Source organism: Prionailurus bengalensis, chromosome A2 (assembly GCF_016509475.1).
Source record: "Prionailurus bengalensis isolate Pbe53 chromosome A2, Fcat_Pben_1.1_paternal_pri, whole genome shotgun sequence".
NCBI classification, from domain to species: domain Eukaryota; kingdom Metazoa; phylum Chordata; class Mammalia; order Carnivora; family Felidae; genus Prionailurus; species Prionailurus bengalensis.
The window spans coordinates 153521198-153545129 of record NC_057348.1 but is presented as its reverse complement, the minus strand read 5'-3'; the positions used below and the strand labels follow the sequence as shown (position 1 = coordinate 153545129).

At 38.8% G+C, this 23932-nt stretch overlaps 1 protein-coding gene across 1 annotated transcript in view; it reads right to left on the bottom strand.

Moving 5' to 3' along the window:
- Nucleotides 1-23932, bottom strand: part of TTC26 (tetratricopeptide repeat domain 26) — a 48894-nt gene continuing 24962 nt past the window's right edge. The window contains exons 9-18 of the mRNA XM_043589685.1: nt 20955-21057; nt 19659-19714; nt 18285-18338; nt 17325-17388; nt 15058-15146; nt 14760-14843; nt 12246-12315; nt 10455-10561; nt 5170-5303; nt 1-2307 (exon numbers count right to left, since the gene is read on the bottom strand). Of these exons, the coding sequence (XP_043445620.1) occupies nt 2196-2307; nt 5170-5303; nt 10455-10561; nt 12246-12315; nt 14760-14843; nt 15058-15146; nt 17325-17388; nt 18285-18338; nt 19659-19714; nt 20955-21057 (873 nt within the window). The 3' untranslated portion in view covers nt 1-2195. The remainder of the gene's footprint in view (nt 2308-5169; nt 5304-10454; nt 10562-12245; nt 12316-14759; nt 14844-15057; nt 15147-17324; nt 17389-18284; nt 18339-19658; nt 19715-20954; nt 21058-23932) is intronic.

Here is a 23932-nt window from a genome sequence, read left to right as displayed (position 1 = left end):
TAAGACCAAGTAACAAACTTTAATTTGAATATATTACAGTAGAATATCATCATTCTTTTGAAGTACAAAAATAGTTAAAAACTTTTTCCATTTGCAAGTAATATTTGCTACCGACTATAAATAGTGCATCGACGCTCTGAACTGTACACATGACACCACATTCCTAAGCCTGCACCTTCTTCTCTCCTGTATCATCAATCACATGTAAGAAAAGCAGCCATGCAACAGGACTCTGCAATCTTGAGACCCCGCCAAGACATTCCAGAAGGATCCTTAATAACAATTGGATGATATCTCTCTAAAACTAGCCTTTATGCTTTTTTGGCTCAATTCTATAGATTAAAAACTTTTTTAAAAAACTAGTTTAAAATTCCAGGAATTGCTATTTTTGGAGTATCAGCTTTCCCCCCAAAACAGGAAAATGACAGGGACAAGCTAGAGCGTTAAATTCAACAAAAGCTCATTTAGAAGTAAATCACCACCAGTGGAAAAGCTTACCGAGTACAGGAGATCTGACGATAATGGAAATTAACCGGAAGACAAATTCCATTGCCAAAAGCCATTGAGGAGTTCCATCTTTTCCCACTATTATGTTTCCTCATATTTCAAGTGAGCTTAAGTAAGAATCACAAGGTAATTCTAAGAATCATATTGGGTTCTGCCCAGATCTGACCCACCTAGTACCTTAGATGCTGAGAACCAACTACTGAAAAAGGACGAACGACAACATGAGAACACAGAAGCTTTGGCATATGAAAAATGATAAAATTTTGTCTTCTAAAATGCAGTTATTCGGGCCACTTTAGTTTGACTTGTGCTCCGCACTGATTAGATCTGGGTCTAAGATCAAAGACAGGAACTGAAAGAACCCCTTGCAAGTGTCCGGATGGCAAAGGCTACCTGCAGTCGCTGGTCTTCTCCTGCCGCGTTCCCGGCTCCATTTTCCAGGACTCCCTCAGCCACCGCCGTGCTGGGGGTGCGGGGGACAACGGGCGCAGTGCCTATGAGACTTCTCTAAGCTGTCTGTAGTGCTTCAAGGAGTTAGGACGCTCTTTCAGTTCTCATGCAGGGAGGGGTGGCTCTGCACTTTCTACACCTGTAACGCTGGGTACCTTAAGCTAACAGAAACAAAATACATGGCGTGGAAACAAAGGTAATCTGCTACATCAAAACATGTATGTCTATTTTCTGAAAATCAGTTGTGAGTCTAAAAGTGCTCAGTGATAGGTTTACGTTGCAAGAGGTCAGAAACCTGGGGCTGGAATAGGACTTAGGACAGAGTCCAGCTATTAGGAAGTCCCTCAAAGGGCTCTGCACAACCCATGTTTATTATCATCATATTAATAAATGGCCCCACTGCATACATATAGCCTTTGTAGCCCTACATTCAAAACTGATGTCTATTCAGCAAAACATATGAAAAAGATCCTTAACCTGTTTTGTTCCCTAAAATATAATGGAGCAGTGACTAATGAGATTTGCATACTATTTCCTGAATACCTTTAAATGTACCATACAGATTTTTTTCATAGTATGCACCTTTTAAACAGCTGTAATACTCCTGTTTCTTTGATGATAAATAACATGTTATTTATCATCAAAACTACTGAAAGAGTAATCCCCGAAGTCCATTATCTATTAATGACTGGACAGTTTGATAAAGGATCTTACTGCCACTCTTAGAATCATGTTGCTATTTCTAACCTCTGCTCTCCTAAGACTCAGAAATGCATTACAAAATTCTTTATGGAATGCCCCAGTAACATGGGATGATGTACAGATGACTAAAATGAAGAGGACAGAATGACGGTGGCTCTTGGGCATTAAAGGCATTTGTTATTGGAGCTGTGGGAAAATGCCATGGAGTGCTAACATTAAAAAAAAATTATGCCATCCTCCTTAAAGTCAGTTATTACATAAGAGTTCTCTGAGTATTTTTGGAAGAAAGGCACCAGACAAATCCAAAGTCTTATTGCTAGTCGGATCACACAGGGGCCGGAGCACGGACTATGGTGCTTAGTTCAGCCAGGAGGCTAGGTCTAAGCGAGTCAAGTCACTGATCTTGAGGCTCAAAGAGCAAGGAAGGAAATGTCAAAAAATAGAGCCCTGCATCTTACATTAAACTTGAGGAATTCTCCTCAGTTTCCAATTTTACAGCAAAGCGGTGACCAGTTCCCCAGGACTCTGGAGCTATTTTAGATAGGCACTCTGTTTTCTTTGGCCCATTTCTTCATGATCCGGATGATGTACTCCACTTGGGTGTTCCCTGTGCTTCTCAGTAAATGGAGCACTTCTCGAAGGGTCTCTCTGGGGGAAAGATTTGAAGGGACAAAGAGTTTCAACAAGCATGTAAATTAACAGATCTAATCAACTCATACTTGTTCTTCGCTCCTTCCAGTAAGGCATTTTTGGTAACAGACTATTTCACTGTGTATTCACAAACCAGTTATGGACTTCCAAGCCTTCTATTTTTTTTTTAATGTCTATTTATTCATTTTGGGGGGAGAGAGAATGAGAGAGAGAGAGAGAGAGAGAGAGAGAGAGAGAGAGAATGTGTGTGAGCAGGGGAGGGGCAGAGAGAAAGGAGAGAGAGAATCCCAAGCAGGCTCTGCACTGTCAGCACAGAAGCCCAACATGGGGCTCGATCCCACAAACCATGAGATCACGACCTGAGCCAAAATCAAGAGCTAGACGCTTACCTGACTGAACCACCCAGGCGACCCCAAGCCTTCTATTTTTATGGTGGAATACTAAAATGGAAACTCTATGAAATCCTTCTCACCAACCCAAGTTTTCCTATTTACTTATACTATCCATACACAGGCTATTAATCTTTCTGGTCTAACATGATGTAAGTATTCCTATTTCTATGCCTATTCTGCATGACCAAGTAGAAAGAGGGTTGGGTTCAAAGAATTAGGTTCAAATTCTAGCTCCATACTAACAAGTTGCTTCTCTGAGTCCAAGACCTCTATCTCTCTTTTTTTTAAGACTTTATTTTATTTATTTTAATTCAAGTTAGTTAAAATACAGTGTAGTCTTGGCTTCAGGAGTAGAACTCAGTGATTCATCTCTTACACATGACACCAGTGCTCATCCCAAAGATTTTATTTTTAATGTTTGTTTATTTAATTTTGTTAATGTTTCATTCTTGAGAGAGAGACAGAGAGCGCAAGCAGGGGAAGAGCAGAAAGGGAGGGGGACACAGAATCCGAAGCAGGCTCCGGGCTTTGAGCTGTCAGCACAGAGCCCGACGCAGGGTTCGAATTCACAAACTGAGAGATCATGACCTGAGCTGAAGTAAGCCACTTAACCCACTGAGCCACCCAGGCGCCCCAATGTTTATTTATTTTTGAGAGAGACAGCGAGAGAGCATGAACAGGGGAGGGGCAGAGAGAGAGGGAGACAGAGGATCTGAAACAGGTTCTGTGCTGACAGCTGACAGCAATGCAGGGCTCAAACTCATGAGACAGGAGATCGTGACGTGAGCTGAAGTTAGAAGCGTAACTGACTGAGCCACCCAGGTGCCCCCAAGTTCTCTTTTGTTTGAGGTGGTAATCACCTTAAACTGGGTGTCACCACCATATTTGTAAAATTTTATAAAGCCAGAGTAATGGATGATATCTTCAAGAAAATTAATATATTAGGGTCGCCTTGGTGGCTCAGTCGGTTAAGTGTCCAACTCTTGCTTTTGACTCAGGTCATCATCTCGCAGTTCATGGGATTGAGCCCCATGTCAGGCTCTGCACTGACAGCACAGAGCCAGCTTGGGATCCTCTCTTTCCCTCTCTCTCTGCCCCTCCCCCTCGTGCTCTCTTCCTCTCTCTCAAAATAAATAAATAAACAAAAAAAATTTTTAAGGGGCGCCTGGGTGGCGCAGTCGGTTGGGCGTCCGACTTCAGCCAGGTCATGATCTCGCGGTCCGTGAGTTCGAGCCCCGCGTCAGGCTCTGGGCTGATGGCTCGGAGCCTGGAGCCTGTTTCCGATTCTGTGTCTCCCTCTCTCTCTGCCCCTCCCCCGTTCATGCTCTGTCTCTCTCTGTCCCAAAATAAATAAAAAACATTGAAAAAAAATTAAAAAAAAATTTTTTTAAGAAAATTAATATATTAATAAATATGGAAGAGAAGAAAATTCAGGGCCAAGATTTGGCAAATACCCAGTGTTTATGTTTCAAGTAATTTAATTGTAATTAAAATTAAAATGCATGTTTTATGTAATGCATACTAAAACTTCCCTGTTACCTTATCAAATGTATAGGTGACTCTGCCTATGGATCCTCTTCCCTAAGATTTCACTCATATTTTCTATTTCTGTTTTTTTATTTCAGGCATCTTCTTTCACCTAATCAAATTCTTTTTTCTTTTTAAGTTCATTTATTTATTTTGAGACAGAAAGGGAGGGAGGGGCAGAGAGAGGAAGAGCCAGAATCTCAATCACATGGGCTTTGAACTCATGAACCGTGATATCATGACCTGAGCTGAGATCAAGAGTCCCATGCTTAATTGACTGAGCCACCCAGGCACCCCATCCTAATAAATTTCTTTAAACCAGTATTTAGGAATGGAATCAGATACAAGGAAGGAAGTAATTTTTGATACATTATTTACTTATAAAATAACCACATCTATTTGTACACCAGTAACAAATACATTCCACAGTTATTTTTAGAAAACTGAATTTAGTTTTAAGTATTTTAATTTTTGTTATAAATGGAGCTGTATGTTACTTAATTTTTTGTAATCTACTGTCTCAGTTATTTCCTGAAATATAGGGAGACAAAAAAAAAATTATCAACCACACCCACTCCATTCCTAAATCTTTGAAGCCCAAAGTAAGTGCACAAGAAAAAGCTAATAGCCAAAGAAAAGAGTAGAAGAGATAGAGAGATACTTTTTTAATGAAAATGACAATTCATTTGGAGCCAAACATATATCTTACTCTTACATTTGAAAGCTATATACTCAGTGTCCCCAATAAAAATGATTTGGAACATAAAAAATCTCTGGAGAGAAAACATCAGATAGACATACAAAACATCTTAATCTTCTATTCATCATTATAAAACATCACTATCGTTTTGGGTTTTCAGAAGACGTAATACAAGAAAATAATTCTTTTCCCTTACAAACACCAAAGGAACAGAGGTGGTGTCTCTTTTGGATTACTTACTTGGGTTCTCGTCCAGCTAAGATCATCTGGAAGATGCCCACACAGGCTCCCCTCTTGCCTTCCCAATATTCAGGGTTAGGATCCAGCCTCTCTAAGACATCAAAAGCTTTGGCTGAATAGTAGAACTGGCCCATCTGATTAAAAGAAAGTATTGTGATAATACTTGTGATCTAAAGATTGCGCTGAATGAAACGATATGTAAAGACAGCGTGAAACAGAACTATATAAAAAATGGTTAGTGATGGCACTTTCAGCCAGCAAATTAGATAAATTTCAATTCCTTACTAAAACTAAAGAAGGAAAATCACAATTTGAGTACGTGGTTCAATTTATACCAGTTTTCAACAACGTAACATTTTTCCTACATATAGTCAAGTTATGCTGTAATCAACACATCTGTCATTTCTTCTAATTATACTGTACTCTTTTTTTCAAGCTTACTTATTTATTTTGAGAGACACAGAGATAGCAAAAGTGGGGGAGGGGCAGAGAGAGAGGGAGAGAGAATCCCAAGCAGGCTCCGCGCTGTCAGGTTTCCTCAACACATTCCGTAGGTGACTACTATCATTCATTTTACGTTAGTTTGATCATGTTCAGCCCAAGAGAACATGACTTTTCCTGACCTTGTTCCTAAATTCTTAAAATGCCGAGATGGATACTGACTACTACTCTAAACATCAAATCTTCTAAACGCTTAATTCATTTTGACAGAACTCTTTCCCAAATATACTACACATTTCCTCTGCCATGTAGAGCATGCCAAATACTATTAAGCTGTGCTTAGGTGAGTTTTCTTGACTGGCAGCCAAAAACATATGGCATTGCCATTTTGTTGAAGTCTTCAACTTGCTGGGCAATCCTCCTTGCTCAGTGTGGTTTAGTTACCTCTCCACTCCCATGAAGTGCTATTCTAAACCTTTGCTAATTTCCTTAAGATCTCTACTGCAGTCTTAGCATCTGTCTATCCTTCAGGGAAAACACAACCTTCCTCCCTTCAGCTCAAATTATGCTCGTACTCGCATTCATCCTTCCCTCGTTTCTGTACCTTTCACAGAAAGAGGTGTTCTTATTCCTTTTCAAGGTTAGTCCTTCTTCCTATGTGCTCTTCAAAAAATTATTTTTGGTGAAATAACACAGATATAGAATGGTGCCTGAAACATTAATGTACGATTTAATGCATAAAACATGAACACAAGAGTAATCCCTGCTCAGGTCAAGAAACAAGACATTGACAGCTATTTAGCTCTGTGTCACTGCCAGACCACAGCCCTCTCCTTCCCTCCAGAAGCAACTGCTATGCCAACTTTTTTTTTTTTATTTTTTTTTTTAACTTTTATTTATTTATTTTTGAGACGGAGAGAGACAGAGCATGAACAGGGGAGGGGCAGAGAGAGAGGGAGACACAGAATCAGAAGCAGGCTCCAGGCTCTGAGCCATCAGCCCAGAGCCCGACGCGGGGCTCGAACTCACGGACCGCGAGATCGTGACCTGAGCTGAAGTCGGCCGTTTAACCGACTGAGCCACCCAGGCGCCCCAGCCAACTTTTATGGTCATCGGTTCTTTGACTTTTTTAATACTTATGTATATACCTTTAGACAATATAATTAAACTTTTGTCTTTCAAGACTTTATCTTTATGAATACCATAAATATTCTTCTGTGTCTTGCTTATGTTAAGATGCATCTATATGGCTGGATATAGCTCCAGTCGGTTCATCTTTAAAAATTACTTATTTTGAAATAATTCTAGATTTATAGGATGTTTTGGAGATAGTACAAAGAGGTCCCATATACCTTTTTCTTTTCTTTTCTTAAAGATTTTATTTTTAAGTAATCTCTACACCCAACATAGGAATCAAACTCACACTCCCAAGATCAAAGAGACATGCTCTAGCAATTGAGGCAGCCAGGTATTCTAAAACTTCGGGGTTTTTTTTTTTGTTTGTTTGTTTTTGGTTTTTTTTTTTTGGTCCCAGGTACCTTTCACCCAAATTCCCCAGTTACAGCTTACTATAGTGCAGTATCACAGTATCTAAGACCAGGAAATTGACATTGCTACAATGTGGGTGTACAGTTCTGTCATTTCATCAAATCTGCAGAGTCACGTAACTATCAAGATACAGAACGATTCCATCATCACAAATCTGTCCTACCCTTTTATAGACATACACACTCTTCTCCCTGTTGATCATCCTTAACTCCCAGCAATCACTAATTTGTTCTACATCTCTATACTTTTCATTTCATGCATGTTATGTATATGAAATCAAGCAGTATGGGACTCTTTTGAGATTGGCTTTTTTTCACTCAGCATAATGTTGTTCTTATTCCTTATTAATCCAAGTTATTTTGGCACAGTACAGGGAATATAGTCAATGGTTCATAATAGCATTGTATGGTGATAGATAGTAGCTACACTTGTGAGCACAGTAGAACATGTAGAGTTGTTGAATCACTATGTTGTACACCTGAAACTAATGTAACATTATGTGTCAACTATAGTTCAATTAAAAAAAAAAATCCAAGTTACTATGTATATCAGTAGTTGGTTCCTATTACATAACCTTGAAAAAGCAGGAGGCACCTCCACCCAAAGTTTGGTTTGGATGTTGAGAGTGATGATGCCATACACACACCAAGAGAGCATGAAAAGATTTCTTACTTAAATAATTGAGATCTCTGGGAGGAGTAGGGCAGGCCTCTTAAGAGAGAGCAAGAGAGCAAATCTCTTAAGAGATTTTTATTGTGGCTGGGGCTGGGATGAGGGTTCCTGAGCACCAGCAGGGGCTCATGTGGTCTGAATCACCTGGTGGCACCAGAGAAGGGAGTACCTAGCTTTTCTTATCATTTTGTCCAGATGTGGGGCACAAGGGGAAGAAGGAAGGGTGAAGCTTAAAAGGTGTCAGCAGTCAAACATCAAGAAAGGCAGTCAGGACTGTCATCACCATTCCTGTTTATTAATAAGCAGTAGTCCATGCCAAACCGGTTTGTTTAACCATTCACTACTGAAGGACATTTGGATTATTTCCAGTTTTTGGTTATTACAAATCAAACTGCTATTGACATTGGGAATAGGTATTTGTATGGATACAGGTTTCATTTCTGAGATAAATGCCCAGGAGTGTGATTGCTGAGTCATATGGTAAGCATGTGTTTGTTAAACAAATTGCTTAATTCACGGTATATATTTTTTCTGTCCTTTTACTTTCAGCCTACCTATATCACTATATTTGAAATGAGTTTCTTGTAAAAAGTACATAGTTGGGTCTTGGTTTCTTATCCACTCTGTCAATGTCTCTCTTTTAATTGGTATATTTAGATCATTTACATTTAATGTGATTGACATGTTAGAAGACTTAATTCTGCCATTTTTCCCCCTATTTGCCCTTTCTATTTTTCCTGGACAAGGACACCTCATACATGTCTCTGTAGTTTGCAGCTGGAGAAAGACATGATTGTGCAATTAGCACAGAGGGAGGACAAAAAAGCCTGGGCTTAACCTCTCCAGTCTCCTCCTATACGTATCTTTTTCTTGCTTTTTCTATATTGTAGTAAATCTTAGCCATGAGTGTAACTTTGAATCCTCTGAACCCTTCCAGTGACTCACCAAACTAGTGGGTGGTCATGGGACCACTGAGACAGTAGGTAAGACTGAACTGGTTTTTAAGGTCCTTCTCTTCTTTTTAAGGTCATTAACTCCATCTTCCTCTCATCTCCGTAGGGCCTTCTTCCATCAGACATGCCCCCATTCTCTTGAATCTCTAACCTCCCTGTCCAACAGCTCCTCTGCCTAACGATACTTTAACTCCCTACTCTAAAAACGAACAAACAGGGGTGCCTGGGTGGCTCAGTCGGATAAGCGTCCGACTTCAACTCAGGTCACGATCTTGTGGTCTGTGGGTTCGTGCGCCGCGTCAGGCTCTGGGCTGATGGCTCAGAGCCTGGAGCCTGCTTCTGATTCTGTGTCTCCCTCTCTCTCTGCCCCTCCCCCGTTCATGCTCTGTCTCTCTCTGTCTCAAAAATAAATAAACATTAAAAAATAAAAAATAAATAAAAAATAAAAACAAACAAACAAAAACAACCTCTCCCTCCACCTGCAAAAATACTCCCCGCCCCACGTCCTTAACCATGGTTTTCCTTTTAAGTTAGCGTCATGTTTCCCCCTTTATCCTCAGCATCCATTTCTTTGTGGTCTACGCTCACTGTGTCGGCTTTCTAATCTCATTCTCTTCTCTACCCACTATTGTTTTCTCAAGTCTCATGCAGTTCCAACAGGTTGCAGATTTGTCATGCTCCTCCCTAGATTTTTGATAAAACTGAAACAAGAAAAAGAGGAATGAAAAGCCCTCCCCCCCACTTCCTGGTTCTTTTCTTTCCTTTATATCCATCAGCATCCTCTGTCTCTTACACTGATTCTTCTATTTCTATGCCTTAAACACTGGTGTCCTTGTGGTTCCTCACCCCATTGGCTGGTTAACCTCACTGTCGCCCACACTCTCCTGCTCCTGCTGCTGCTGCCACCACCACCACCACCGCCAACTACTGTTAACTTCTACAACTGTATCTCTAATCCCGACCTCTTACAGGAATACCTGAGCTCCAGGCTCACCATAATAATTTCCCACAGGTAATATCTCTAGCTGGAGCCCCAAACACACTTCAGATTTAATACATCTACAACTGAACTAAATTCCCGTCTGAATGTTTTCTTTCCCTCTGGTTCCCCTAACTCGCTTAATGTCATTGCCATCTACTAAGTCATGTTAAACATTTTCAAGTTTCCTATGTTTTACAACCTTTTCCATTGGTAGTGACTCACTTTATTTTTGTAATGATTCACTTTGAAATGAGCTGTTATTAATTTAACACTAGTCTAGTGTTACCTAAATATTCCCCAATAGGAATTTCCAGAATGTGAGGTTAATTTGTTAAAAAACTTCTAATCTATAGGATAGGGCCCCAAAGTCCTCCCTCCTTCTCCCTGCCTTTTCAGCTCCCCACCCACCCACCCACAAGGCCTTCCCCCCGACACACACACACATAGCTAGTCTTTTATGAAATCTGATTGCTTCTTATTCTCTTTTCTGGTTCCTTTGTCTCTACTATTGAACTCACAACCCTGAGATCAAGAGTTGCATGCTCCTCTGACTGAGCCAGCCAGGAGCCCCAGGGATGACATTTCTGACATGGCCATTTAATCTCTAGGACACCCTTCCCTAATATTTGGCCAGTGTAGCACTGTGTGACTGCCCTTCAGTTTTCCCTTTAGGTGTCACTTGGACTCACCTTGTAGCAGTCATTAGCAATGAGCTGTAAGAGGCTAAAGGACTCGCCAGAAGTTTCCATCTTGAGATACAGTTCCCAGGCTAGTCTTGGTTTCTTATTCATTATATCTACAAAAAAAAAAAAAAAAAAAAAAAAAAAAAAAAAAAAAAAAAAAAAAAAAAAAAAAGTTGGGGCATTTATTTATTTATTTGTTAGAGAGAGAAAGAGAGAGAGAAAGAACATGCAAGCAGGGGAGAGAGAGAAAGAGAGAAAAAAAATCCTAAGCAGACTCCATGCTCAACACAGATCCTGACATGGGGCTGATCCCATGACCCTGAGATCATGACCTGAGCCCAAATCAAGAGCTGGACACTCAACTGGCTGAGCCACCCAGGCGCCCCAGAGTTTTGCCTTTTAAATGTGCAGGAAATACAATTCTGCATCTTGCTATTCTTTGGATTTGGTTCTATGTTCCAAACAGACAAAGGAATGGTAAACAGCCCTTATGTAGAAAGCTTGCAAGGTCATCATTAAGCTGGTTCTCCATCAGAAGTCTACCATACGTAAAATATTTAAGTTAGGATTCACAGAATTATGTCTTTTTAGAGTGGGTGGATTTCCAGTAGTTCCCACTTTGCTCATCTGCTTAAAAGTCACATATCATTCATTAAATCCTTCTCATACAGTTTCAGCCTCACTGAGAACATGTGATTGCTGAAATCTTTCTGTGACTTCAAAAACTCTGTGAACATTTTAAATCTGAGTGAAAAAAAAGGAGCAAGGAAAGATAATGAATAGGGGATGACAGACAGACAAAGGTTGTAGGCTACAGAGTATTTTAAAAAATTATGGTTTGTGGGATTGAGCCCATGCTGTAGGCACGGAGCCCGTTTTAGATTCTTTCTCCCTTTCTTTCTGCCCCTCCCCAGCTCATGCACGTGTACACTCTTTCAAAATAAATAAACTTTAAAAACAGATTAAAAAAATATATTTCTGACACATTACCACTTTTCAGGCCTTCATCATAATGAAAAGGTAAAATTAGCCTATTTAACACAGAATACTGTAAACTGAGATTCTGGAAACTTGAGCAGGGCTGAAGGAAGAACTTGACACCTTTCAGGACTATTCATGGAGGTCAATGTCGTATGGTAGAACCAACTACAGGGTAAATGTACGTAATATGTGCACATGGCCACCCTAACTGAGTAGCATTAATGATGCTTAATTTCAGTGTTTACTCATTCTACAAAACAAAATTAGAAATGTTCACTGTAGGGGTGCCTGGGTGGCTGAGTCGGTTGAGCATCCGACTCTTGATTTCAGCTCAGGTCATGATCCTGGGGTTGTGGGATCGAGCTCCATGTCAGGCTTTACGCTGGGCATGAAGCCAGCTTGGGATTCTCTCTCTCTCTCTCTCTCCATTTGCCCCTCTCCCCGGCTCTCTCTCTTTAAAATAAAAAAATAAAACAAGGGGCACCTGGGTGGCTCAGTCAGTTGAGCGTCCAACTCTTGATTTTGGCTCAGGTCATGATCTCATGGTCATGATCTCACGATCAAGTCCTGCATCAGCCTCTGCACTGACAGCCTGGAGCCTGCCTGGGATTCTCAGTCTCCCCTCTCTCTTTGTCCCTCCCCTGCTTGTGCTCTTTTTCTCTCTCTCTCTCAAAATAAATAAATAAAATGAAAAAAAAAAAAAAAAAACCTTAAAAATAAATAAATAAATAAATGTTCACTATAATTTCTATCCAGAAGATTATGCAACAGAGAAGAAAAAGAGGATTCCTCTGTAACATTTAAAAGATGACTCACAGCACCGAGCTAACCAACTGAGGTAAATGTAGTCATTTTTCATCTTCTCACTTTGGATTAAAAGGAAAACCTGTAAGAAGAGGAAAGAAAAGGAATAAACATGAAGATATTTTCGCAGTAAAAGTACCTATATAGACTTGCCTTAGGTTAACACTTAGTGGTAGCCTTACAGATGATCAAATGCTATCCACACTGCTAAGTAAAGGACAAAACAGGGTGATGTTGACATACTTCTCTCAGTTATTGATCTCACAAGCTGGCAAAAGGCTGGTAAGGATATATAAGATTTGAACAGAATAATTAACAACTGCATAATACACATTTGTTTAAGAACACCTGACCGTATTACTGGGTAGTAAAACAAGTCTCAACAAATTTTGAAGGGCTGGTGTCTTACAGACCACATTGGATAACCACAATACAATTAAGTTAGAAATCAAAATAAAAAGCTTGGGAAAGATAATACACGTATTTGAAAATCATGAAACACATTTTTTTTTTCATTTTTTAAAAATTTACATCCAAATTAGTTAGGATATAGTGCAACAATGATTTCAGGAGTAGATTCCTTAATGCCCCTTACCCATTTAGCCCATCCCCCCTCCTACAACCCCTCCGGTAACCCTCACTTTGTTCTCCATATTTATGAGTCTCTTCTGTTTTGTCCCCCTCTCTGTTTTTATGTTATTTTTGTTTCCCTTCCCTTATGTTCATCTGTTTTGTCTCTTAAAGTCCTCATATGAGTGAAATCATATGATTTTTGTCTTTGTCTGACTGACTAATTTCACTTAGCATAATACCCTCCAGTTCCATCCACATAGTTGCAAATGGCAAGATTTCATTCTTTTTGATTGCCGAGTAATACTCCATTGTATATATACCACATCTTCTTTATCCGTTCATCCATCGATGGACATTTGGGCTCTTTCCATACTTCGGCTATTGTGGATAGTGCTGCTATAAACATGGGGGTGCATGTGTCCCTTCAAAACAGCACACCTGTATCCCTTGGGTGAATACCTAGTAGTGCAATTGCTGGGTCGTAGGGTAGTTCTACTTTTAATTTTTTGAGGAACCTCCATACTGTTTTCCAGAGTGGCTGCACCAGCTTGCATTCCCAATGAAACACATTTTAAATAAAATTTCACAAAGAAGGGGCGCCTGGGTGGCTCAGTCGGTTGAGCGTCTGACTTCGGCTCAGGGCATAATCTCATGGTTTGTGAGTTTGAGCCCCGCATCGGGCTCTGTGTTGACAGCTCAGAGCCTGGAGCCTGCTTCAGATGCTGTGTCTCCCTCTCTCTCTGCCCCTCCCCTACTCATGCTCTGTCTCTCTCTCTCTCTCTCTCTCTCTCTCTCTTTCTCTCAAAAATAAGTAAAGACATTAAAAAAAAATTTCACAAAGAAGACATCATAATGGAAGTTAGGAAAGAATTCCAATTTGAATAATAATAAGTGGAACAATTTGCTAAATAATAACAAAACTGAATTGAATAATTCAACTGAATTGCTTTGAATGATTCAGACAAATTAATCTACAGGGTTAGAAGTCAAAATAGTGGTTAGCCTCCGGGGAAAGAGACGGACTCAAACAAGTAGATGAAGGGATTTCTTTTTTTTTTTTTTTTTTTTTTTTTTAATTTTTTTCTTTCCAACGTTTATTTATTTTTGGGACAGAGAGAGACAAAGCATGAACGGTGGAGGGGCAGAGAGAGAGGGAGACACAGAATCGGAAACAAGCTCCAGGCTCTGAGCCATCAGCCCAGAGCCCGACGTGGGGCTCAAACTCACGGACCGCGAGATCGTGACCTGGCTGAAGTCGGACGCTTAACCGACTGCGCCACCCAGGCGCCCCGATGAAGGGATTTCTATGGGGCTAGGGTAATACTGTTTCGTGATCTGAGTACTGATTATCTGGATATGTTCACTTTAAAAATTCATCAAGCTGTATACTTTGATTTGATTTGTACAATTTTCTCACTGTATGTTATCCTTTCATAAATGCTATCAAGAAAAGGGAAACAGTACATAGTTACAAAATCTATGTCTATTCACATTTTACTTTTTAATATAACCTAAGAACAAAAGAACTTTTCATAATCCTTTGCCCTTGAACATTGTTTCAGTGACAAAAAGATAACAATGTTTTTATTTTTATCATTTATTTTCAAGTTTTTACTTAAATTCCAGATAGCTAACATATTGTGTAATAGTGATTTTGGGTGTAGAATTTAGTGATTCATCACTTCCATCCAACACCCAGTGCTTACCACGTGCCCTCCTTAATACCCATCAGGCATTGAGCCCATCCCTGCCTACCTCCCCTCCAGCAACCCTCAGTTTGTGGTCTATAGTTAAGAGTCTGTTTTATGGTTTGCTTCTCTTTTTTTTTTTATTTCCCCTATGTTTATCCGTTTTGTTTCACTCTGGAAAACAGTATGGAGGTTCCTCAAAAAGTTAAAGCAGACAGTGTTTATAAATAGAAATCATTCAAATGCATCAAAAGCAGATACCCACCTCTTCACCCTCGCTGGTATTGCCTGTTGCAGCTTTGGCTTGGGCATAATTAAAGTTAAAGATGTCATCATTGTAGAAGTAACTCTGGAAAACATCCCAAGAATAGGTCACATTGAGTATTAACATACAAAATATAAAAACATCAGTTATACCAGAAAAACTCAAAGATCATTTTAAGGCATGGGCTGACACCACCAACATCACCATTGTAAAAGGGCCATCTCTCTGAGTATCTTATCTCTGACACATTATATATAGTATTTTGTATACAAACGCATCTAGAAAATTCTATACTGACCTTAAATGAGTTGAGGTAAATCAAGACATCATCAAATTGCTTAAGCAGAAAGAAACAGGAAGCCATGCACTGCCTCCCGGGTATTGTATCTGAAATGGAATGGGAAAAGGAACCAGGTATATTCATGAAACTGCAAGTTCTCTTTAGCTGAGATTTGAGTCACTTTATAATTCAGATATAGGAATGTATTCCAAGACCTCTTTCTAGATTCTGAGATTGTAGATTCTGTTCAGTGGACAAAACCCCAGCATAATGGAGGTCACACAGTACTTGAGGGTGACCAATGATCTCTCTTGGGCCTAACTCACAGACTCCAGAATGAACACACGCCCTGCAGGCTACGGTATTCCTCGTATGTTTTTCCAGGTCTTTGAGTCTCTCACCCGTTCCAACACGTGCACAACTCAACTAATGTGGCTTAGTCTTCACCATCACTTGTCTATAAGACAACCTAGCACTTCCAGATCAAATGGAGAAATAATTTGCCGTGGAACCAGCTGGTCCTGATCCTGAACAACTTTCTGTCTGATATCAGATTCCTGTTTGAGATAGTAGGGAATTAGTATGACCCCCACCCTTGACACTGGGACTCTATTCATTCTTGCTCTGTTTAATTTTCCCCCCACAGCACTTATCACAGTCAGATACACCATGTGATCTACTTATTTATTGTGTGTATTGTCTGTCCCACTGGACTGTATGCTCCACAAGGATGGAGGACTTGTTGGTTTTATTTCCTGCTACATCCCCAGCACCTCAATAAAGTTTCTTATATAAATGAATGAAATGAGGAAAGGAAATATTATTCAATAAATGGTCGTGGTGAAACATTTGAGAGAAAATGAATATTCAGGGGTGATAAAAATATTTAACAACTAGTTCACTACGAACACTGTCCACCAGAAAAGATGCTGGCCTTAGACAACTGGTGCAAACAGCCGTACCAGCTCCCACTCACAGCCCTTTTGATAGCCCTTTCTCAAATCTTACACTCAATCTTGACCAATGAAATCAATACTTAAATTAAGAAAATAAAGCAACAAAACTACTAGTGGGAAATATAAGTGAATATTATCTAACTGTGGGGGTACGGAAGCATTTTCTAACCTACATACCCATGTATAATATCATCATAAAAAGGTAAACTTAATTGAATAAGATTTAAATATTTTTTATGTGAAAAAATACCACAGGCAAAATTGAAAGGCAAATGACCCAGAAAAAATACCTATGACATGATGAAAGTTGAATACTTAGAAAGCCCTTGAAAAATCAAGAGAAGTTAACATTTCAAATCAAAACCAGAATCAGCGTGCCTTCGTGGCTCGTTGGTTAAGTGTCCAACTCTTGACTTCAGCTGGGGTAATGATCTGTTTGTGGGTTTGAACCCTGCATCAGGCTCTGTGCTAACAGCATGGAGCCTGCTTGGGATTCTCTCTCCCTCTCTCTCTGCCCCTCCCCTGCTCACACTCTCCCTCTCTGAGTCAAAATAAATGAAAAATAAACATTAAAAAGAAACAGAATCGGGGGCGCCTGGGTGGCTCAGTCGGTTAAGCGTCCGACTTCAGCCAGGTCACGATCTCACGGTCCGTGAGTTCGAGCCCCGCGTCAGACTCTGGGCTGATGGCTCAGAGCCTGGAGCCTGTTTCCGATTCTGTGTGTCCCTCTCTCTCTGCCCCTCCCCCGTTCATGCTCTGTCTCTCTCTGTCCCAAAAAATAAATAAACGTTAAAAAAAAAATTTAGGGGCGCCTGGGTGGCGCAGTCGGTTAAGCGTCCGACTTCAGCCAGGTCACAATCTCGTGCTCCGTGAGTTCGAGCCCTGCGTCAGGCTCTGGGCTGATGGCTCGGAGCCTGGAGCCTGCTTCCGATTCTGTGTCTCCCTCTCTCTCTGCCCCTCCCCCGTTCATGGTCTCTCTCTCTCTCTCTCTGTCCCAAAAATAAATAAAAGTTGAAAAAAAAAATTTAAAAAAAAATTTAATAAAAAAAAATAAAAGAAACAGAATCGAATTTTAAGAACTCTTAGGAACTAAAGATTACATTTATTCTCCTCTATTTATATATTCTCTCATCCCACTTTAGTTGAGATGTTGAGAAGAGCTAACCCAATACTCCCTCCTGTGTCTCTCCCACAGGACTTCCTACTTTATACTTTTCTTTCAAGCCTGACAGACGTATCTCCGGACAGAGACTCAAACTTCACCAGTCAATATATGAACCAACTCCAACAATTACAAATCATGTGAATGAGTACAGATTTCAGACATACCACACTCACTCGCTGACCCTCCCACCAGCTGGAAGAACTGCTGGGCAATTTTCATATGGTCCCTCTGAAAAACAAAGCAGAGCTGAGAGAGCTGATATAAGCTGAAAATATTTCATTTGTATTATATGTTATGCTTTTAAAATATTTGCCAGGATTTAATATATACCCTTCTTTTAAATCCTCTCCCAAACAAACTAAGTCTTATTAGCATAAGCAACTAGAGAATCATAACCTGAAACTGAATTGAAACCAACCCAGGGTCAGATAAAAAAGAGAAAAAAATCTAATTCCCAAATTGTATCCTAAAAGTACCTTCATTAAATGAACTCATTCATTTAGTCATTCATTCACACAATGAACAGATATTTATTGCTCCTTTATCATACATCAGACCTTGTGGTAGGAGCCATAGTTATAACAAGGAGTATTAAATACACTCATTCATTGATTCAGTGACTATTGTAGAGGGAGCCAGAGATAAAAAGATTTATTTATATCTATTTTGTTCCAAAAAGAATGTAATGTGCCATATTCGTATGAATAAGTACTTAATTTTGGGCAGTGCTTATAAAAAGTCTTTGCCAAAGAAACAATCATCCCCGTTTTACAAATGCCAAGATTACAGCTCAGAGGTGTGCAAGGTTAGTGCAACTCACTGAAAGTAAGAATGAAGATGTGCGATGATTTGCAGTTGTTATTAGGTATAAACACGCTGCTTAAAAATGGGGCTTTTAAAAGATGAAGCAACAATTCTTAGGGTGAAAGATTTCTTTTTTTGGTCTTTAAATCACATAGAATTCTTTTTACAATGGAATCTAGGTTGGGGGATATGGAGGAACGAAAGGAACTGCCAATGAGCCTAATCGTAAGCTTATTGCTGGCTGAACTTGAACGTTCACTTTGATCTTTTCCACAACAGTGTAACGGCAGACTGTACATTACCAGTGATTTCATACTTACCGAACCCATTTCCTGGCCAAGAGCTGCATTGACCACTCCTTTGAGGATATACTCCTGGCAACATGGAATAACACTAATTACTGTTAAGAGAATGTGTAGCTATGCGATGTCTTCCAAATTAATTTCAACTTAATACTCTCAATATATTATCAAAAGTTACCCAGAGTCACTTTTCTCTTTTCCATCCTTGGCTTGAATGAAAGAATTAGGAGACTTTCATTTGGTTTTCAGGAAAGTGTCCATATAACAGAATTCACCATATTTGTAAATTCTCAATCTTAAGCAGAAAAACTCAGTGGAAACTTTAAGTTTTATTTGAACTCAACGGAAAAAATTAACAATAAAATATTTATGTAATAATTTTTATCACCTTATTAGCCCCTGCCAGTGTTCATAACAACAACATACACATTATTTTCTCTTTCCAATAATAAAATAACTTTGTTTTCATAATAATCTTTTTCCTCAAAAAACAAAAAAGTATCCTGTAATTTCCATTTGTAAGGTATTCTCTCTTTTGGAGCCCTGAGAGCTCACCTTCATCCCTTTCAGACATGGCTCTTTTCTTTAATAGACACCTTTTTTAGCAGCTTTATCAATTTTTTATGTAGGTACTATTTTTATTTAAGAGGGCTCATAAAAAGAACACAAAAGATGCCAAAGCTTTTATTTTTTTATTTGAGAGAGAGAGAGAGAGAGAGAACGAGAGCATGAGTGGGGTGGAGGGGCAAAGAGAGAGAGAGAATCCTAAGCAGGCTCCACACTCAGCATGGAGCCCAATGTGGGACTCAATACGATGACCTTGGGATCATAACCTGAGTTGAAATAAAGAGTTGGAAGCTCAACCAGCTAAGCCACCCAGGCATCCCAATGCTGAAGCTTTTAATACACTTGAGAACAATACCTGCTTGGATTTCATAGGGTCTAGAAACATTTTCAGTCTTTCATTCAATAAGTACAATATCTACAACATACTTGTGTACATAGTGTTGGAAATCCAAATAGACAACGGTCCCTGACTGCAAAGAGCTAACAATCTAGTAGGGGAAAGACAAATTACAAACAATTATACTAGTGAGATAAGTTTCTTTCTATACCTTGCTGTTAGTTCCATTGTAATCCTAGATTTAGGTTTTTTCACACCTCAACCCTTTTGAGGAAATGACCACATATAAGGGAGTTTAAAAACATAAAAAAATCCAGAATATTCATTCTCATATCAAAAGTCTCACAGGACATTCCTAGATCAATATATATGGTCTTCCCTGAGATTCTACAAGCAGAAATCTTCTCTAATATGCCTTCTTGCTACCTTTCTGAAATTCTGCTTTCCACAGAAGTTGGTTAGTAAAATGGTAACACATTTTCAATTACCTGAGGAGTAGTAGGTTCCAGATCCTTAATTAAGTTATAAGCTTCTTGAACATCATCTGAAATACAAGAAATAAGTAGCTATACTAGTCTATATTCCAGCAAACTCTTCTGAAATAGTCCCAAAAACATACGGTCCTTCAGTACTCAAACGTTCATGGGAAGTATGAGTTGTTTTATCTGTCTTCTAACTCTCCATCAAGTTCAATGTGGAGTAATTATCTTAAGGATAACCAAAATATCTTAGGAGACCCATAAGCCATGAAGCACCTAAAAAAGGGTTCAAGCTAAAATATGGACTATTATATACCAATGGCATTGTAATTATACAAGAAAAACAACCGATTTTTTAAAAGAGAATATATATTAAGTATGTAGGAGTGAAATGACATGAAGTCTGGGATTTGCTGTAGGGGGGAGTATGGATGAAAAAATAATGGCAGTATCTTGAAGACTGTTGAAGCTGGAATGAATACTTGGCTGTTCGTTTTGGGCATTTATACTATTTACTTTTGCTTAGTTTGAAATCTTTTATAATAAAAATTAATTTATAAAACACATACGATATTTAATTCCTGTCCAAAAGCCTACTTCATTGAGCTTATACATCAGATAGAACTGTTTACACGTTCATGTTCTTATTTTAATAAACACTTACATTTTCCTCGATGAGGAATATGTTGTCTGGTTGGTTTCTACCATGTACCTAAAAAGGCCCACACTGTTAGTCCGAGGTCCTTGACACAGCGCCACCACCAATGCATGGTAGCTCCTATCCTGCACTCATCACTGTTAGGTAAAAGACTGCTTTAGGCATGTGTCTACAATTTTAACCTTACTTAAGGGCAGTCAATGTCACATTCTCTTTGAATCATAATATTTCTCATAAGAAGCTGCAGGTAGAAAGAAACAGAAAGGCAGACAACTAGACTAAATAAAAAATAGTTAAAGATAAAGACTCAAGAAAACGTGGATGTACACTATACGCAGGGGAACACTAGAAAAATAACTGTAAGGAAGAGCAAGGAAAAACGATGGAAAAACTGAAATAGATGGGTAGAGAACAAAAGACAGAAAAATAAAAGGAAGAAAGAAAAACAGAATGAGGGAGAAGGTTGGAGGCAAGAGAAAAGGTACGACAACAAATAAGCACCAATAAATTTGTTCTATCCTATGAACCTGCTGCAAATACATTTTTGGAAGCATTTTGGATTTTAAAAGTTAAGCAACTAACTCAATCAGAGATTAAATGTTCTACCATATGTCGTTGTAAGCAAGACCAAGACAAATTTTTCTTACCTTGACGAAGGTAGTAAATCACTAAGTTTAACCGAGCTTCAGGAATGACATCAACCAGGGGAGGCAAAACCTGCAAAGCCCCTTCACCTCCTCGGAAAACAACCTAACGACAGAAAAAGTCCATTATTATGGCAATAAGCATGAATGCACTTACTGGGGAAATGTGTAAGGAGCTGCCACTTATAACTCAGTTATTGTTTGAAAAGATGAATATATTTTTGAAGCTCTCAATATACACACGACTTTGACCTTCTTGAAAAAAGCCATTATCTAAATTATAATAAGTGTAAGCAACAGAATAAAGGCATACGCCTATCGCATACGTTTCCTTTTCATAAGAACTACAGAAAACTCTTAAAGTACCCAATAGTCAATAATAAAACTTTTTTCTAGACAAATATTCTATATCAAAAACTCCAGGAAGGAATTTATATAACCTTTTTGAGCCTTTTTCTTCATTATAAGGATCGAATGAGATAAAGAGGGGTAAATGTGTGGTACATAGTAGGTAACATTTAATGAATTGCATAAATAGTAATGCCTACTGTTTGTCTGGGATTGTAGTAAGCAGTGGCGTTGCAGCAAGAACAAGTCACTTCCTTGTCACTATAACACAGCTACACTCAAGTGGGGAGAGAGCCTCAAACAGCAAACACGTAAGAATATTGTCATATGCTAATGACAATGGCTAAAACAAAAATACTATCCGAGAGAGCAGTTTTATGCACTGTAGTTTACCCAGAACCTAGCACAGTATCTGACACATAGCAAGCTGTTTCATAAATAACTACACAGAGATCGAAGCCATCAGGCATGAGCTACCCAATCTCTGCTTTCTACCTCAAAAATATCCATTTGGTTTCTTTCTTGATTCTTCCTTATCTGAGATGTTCCCTTCTTTTGCCAAGATTAATTCTTTCATCTGGTTTCTTGATTTCATGACTTCAAAAAAATTAATTCTAGTACAGTTAACATCAGGTGTACAATATGGTGATTCAACTATTCTATGCATTACTCAGTGCTCATCATGACAAGTGTACTCTTAATCCCCTTCACCTATTTCAACCATCCCCCCACTCATCTCCCCTCTGGTAATCAGCTATTTGTTCTCTGTAGTCAAGAGTCTGTTTTTTGGTTGGTCTCTTTTTTTCTTTGTTCATTTGTTTTATTTCTTAAATTCCACGTATGACTGAAATCATACGGTGTCTTTCTCAGACTTATTTCATTTGACTTTATACACTCTAGCTCCATCCATGTACTCCAAATGGCAAGAATTCACTCTTTTTATGGCTGAGTAACATTCCATTGTGTGTCTGTGGATTTGCTGTAGGGGGAGCAAAAGAATGAAACTGGACCATTTTCTTACACCAAAAGTAAACTCAAATGGATTAAGAACCTAAATATGACACCTGAAACCATAAACATCCTAAAAGAGAGCACAGGCAGTAGTTTCTCACATTGGCCATAGTAGCATTTTTCTAGATATGTCTTCTGTGGTGAGGGCAACAAAAGCACACAAATATATATATATATATATATATATATATATATATAAAAATATATTAATATATATTATATATGTATTATAATTATATATATATATATATATATATATACATCCATTCATTTATTGACACTTGAGGTGCTTCCATAATTTGGCTATTGTAAATAATTCTGCAATAAATATAGGGGTACATGTATAATTTTGAATATTTTCATGTTTTTCGTGTTCTTTGAGTAAACACCCAGCAGAATCCAGTGGAATTCTGGATCACATGGTAAATCTATTTTTAATTTTTCGAGGAACCCCCATACTCTTTTCCACAGTGCACCAATTTCATTCCCATTAACAGTGCACACGGGTTCCTTTTTCTCCACATTCTCACCAACATTTGTTACTTCCTGTGTTTTTATTTTAGCCATTCTAGCAGGTGTGAGGTGATATCTCATTGTAGTTTTGATTTGCATTTTCCTGATGATGAATGATGTTAAGCATCTTCTCATGTCTGTTGGCAATTTGGATGTCTTCTTTGGAGAAATGTCTGTTCATGTCTTCTGCCCATTTTTTATTTATCGGATTGGTGTTGAGTTGTATAAGTTTTTTTTTTTGTTTTGTTTTTTGTTTTGTTTTGTTTCGTTTTTGAGAGAGAGAGAAAGAGCACGAGTGGAGTAGGTGCAGAAAGAGACAGAGAAAGAATTCCAAGCAGGCTATGTGCTGTCGAACAGAGCCCCATGTGGGGCTCAAACTCACTAACTGTGATATCATGACCTGAGCCGAGATCAAGAGGCAGATGCTTAACCGAATGAGCCACCCAAGCGCCCCAAGTTGTATAAGTTTTTTATACATTTTGGATACTGACCCCTTATCAGATGTCATTTGCAAATATCTTTTCCCACTCTGCAGGTTGTTTTTGTGTTTTGTTGATTGTTTCCTTGACTGGGCAGAACTTTTAATTTTGATGTTAGTCCTAACTGGTTGTTTTTTTTGTTTTGTTTTTTGTTTTTTTTTTTGCTTTTGTTGCCCTTACCACAGAAGACATATCTAGAAAAATGCTACTATGGCCAATGTGAGAAACTACTGCCTGTGCTCTCTTTTAGGATGTTTATGGTTTCAGGTGTCATATTTAGGTTCTTAATCCATTTGAGTTTACTTTTGGTGTAAGAAAATGGCCCAGTTTCATTCTTTTGCATGTAGCTGTCTGATTCGCCCAACACCATTTGTTGAAAAGACTGTCTTTTTCCCATTTCATATTCCTGCCTCTTTTGTTGAAGACTCATTGATCATATAATTGTGGGTTTATTTCTGGCCCTTCTATTCTGTTCTGTTCCATTGATCTGTGTCTATTTTTATGCCAATACCATACTATTTTGATTACTACATCTTTGCAGTATATCTTGAAATCTGGGATTGTGATATCTCCAGTTTTGTTCCTCTTTTTCAAGATTACTTTGGCCATTCAGGATCTCTTACGGTTCCA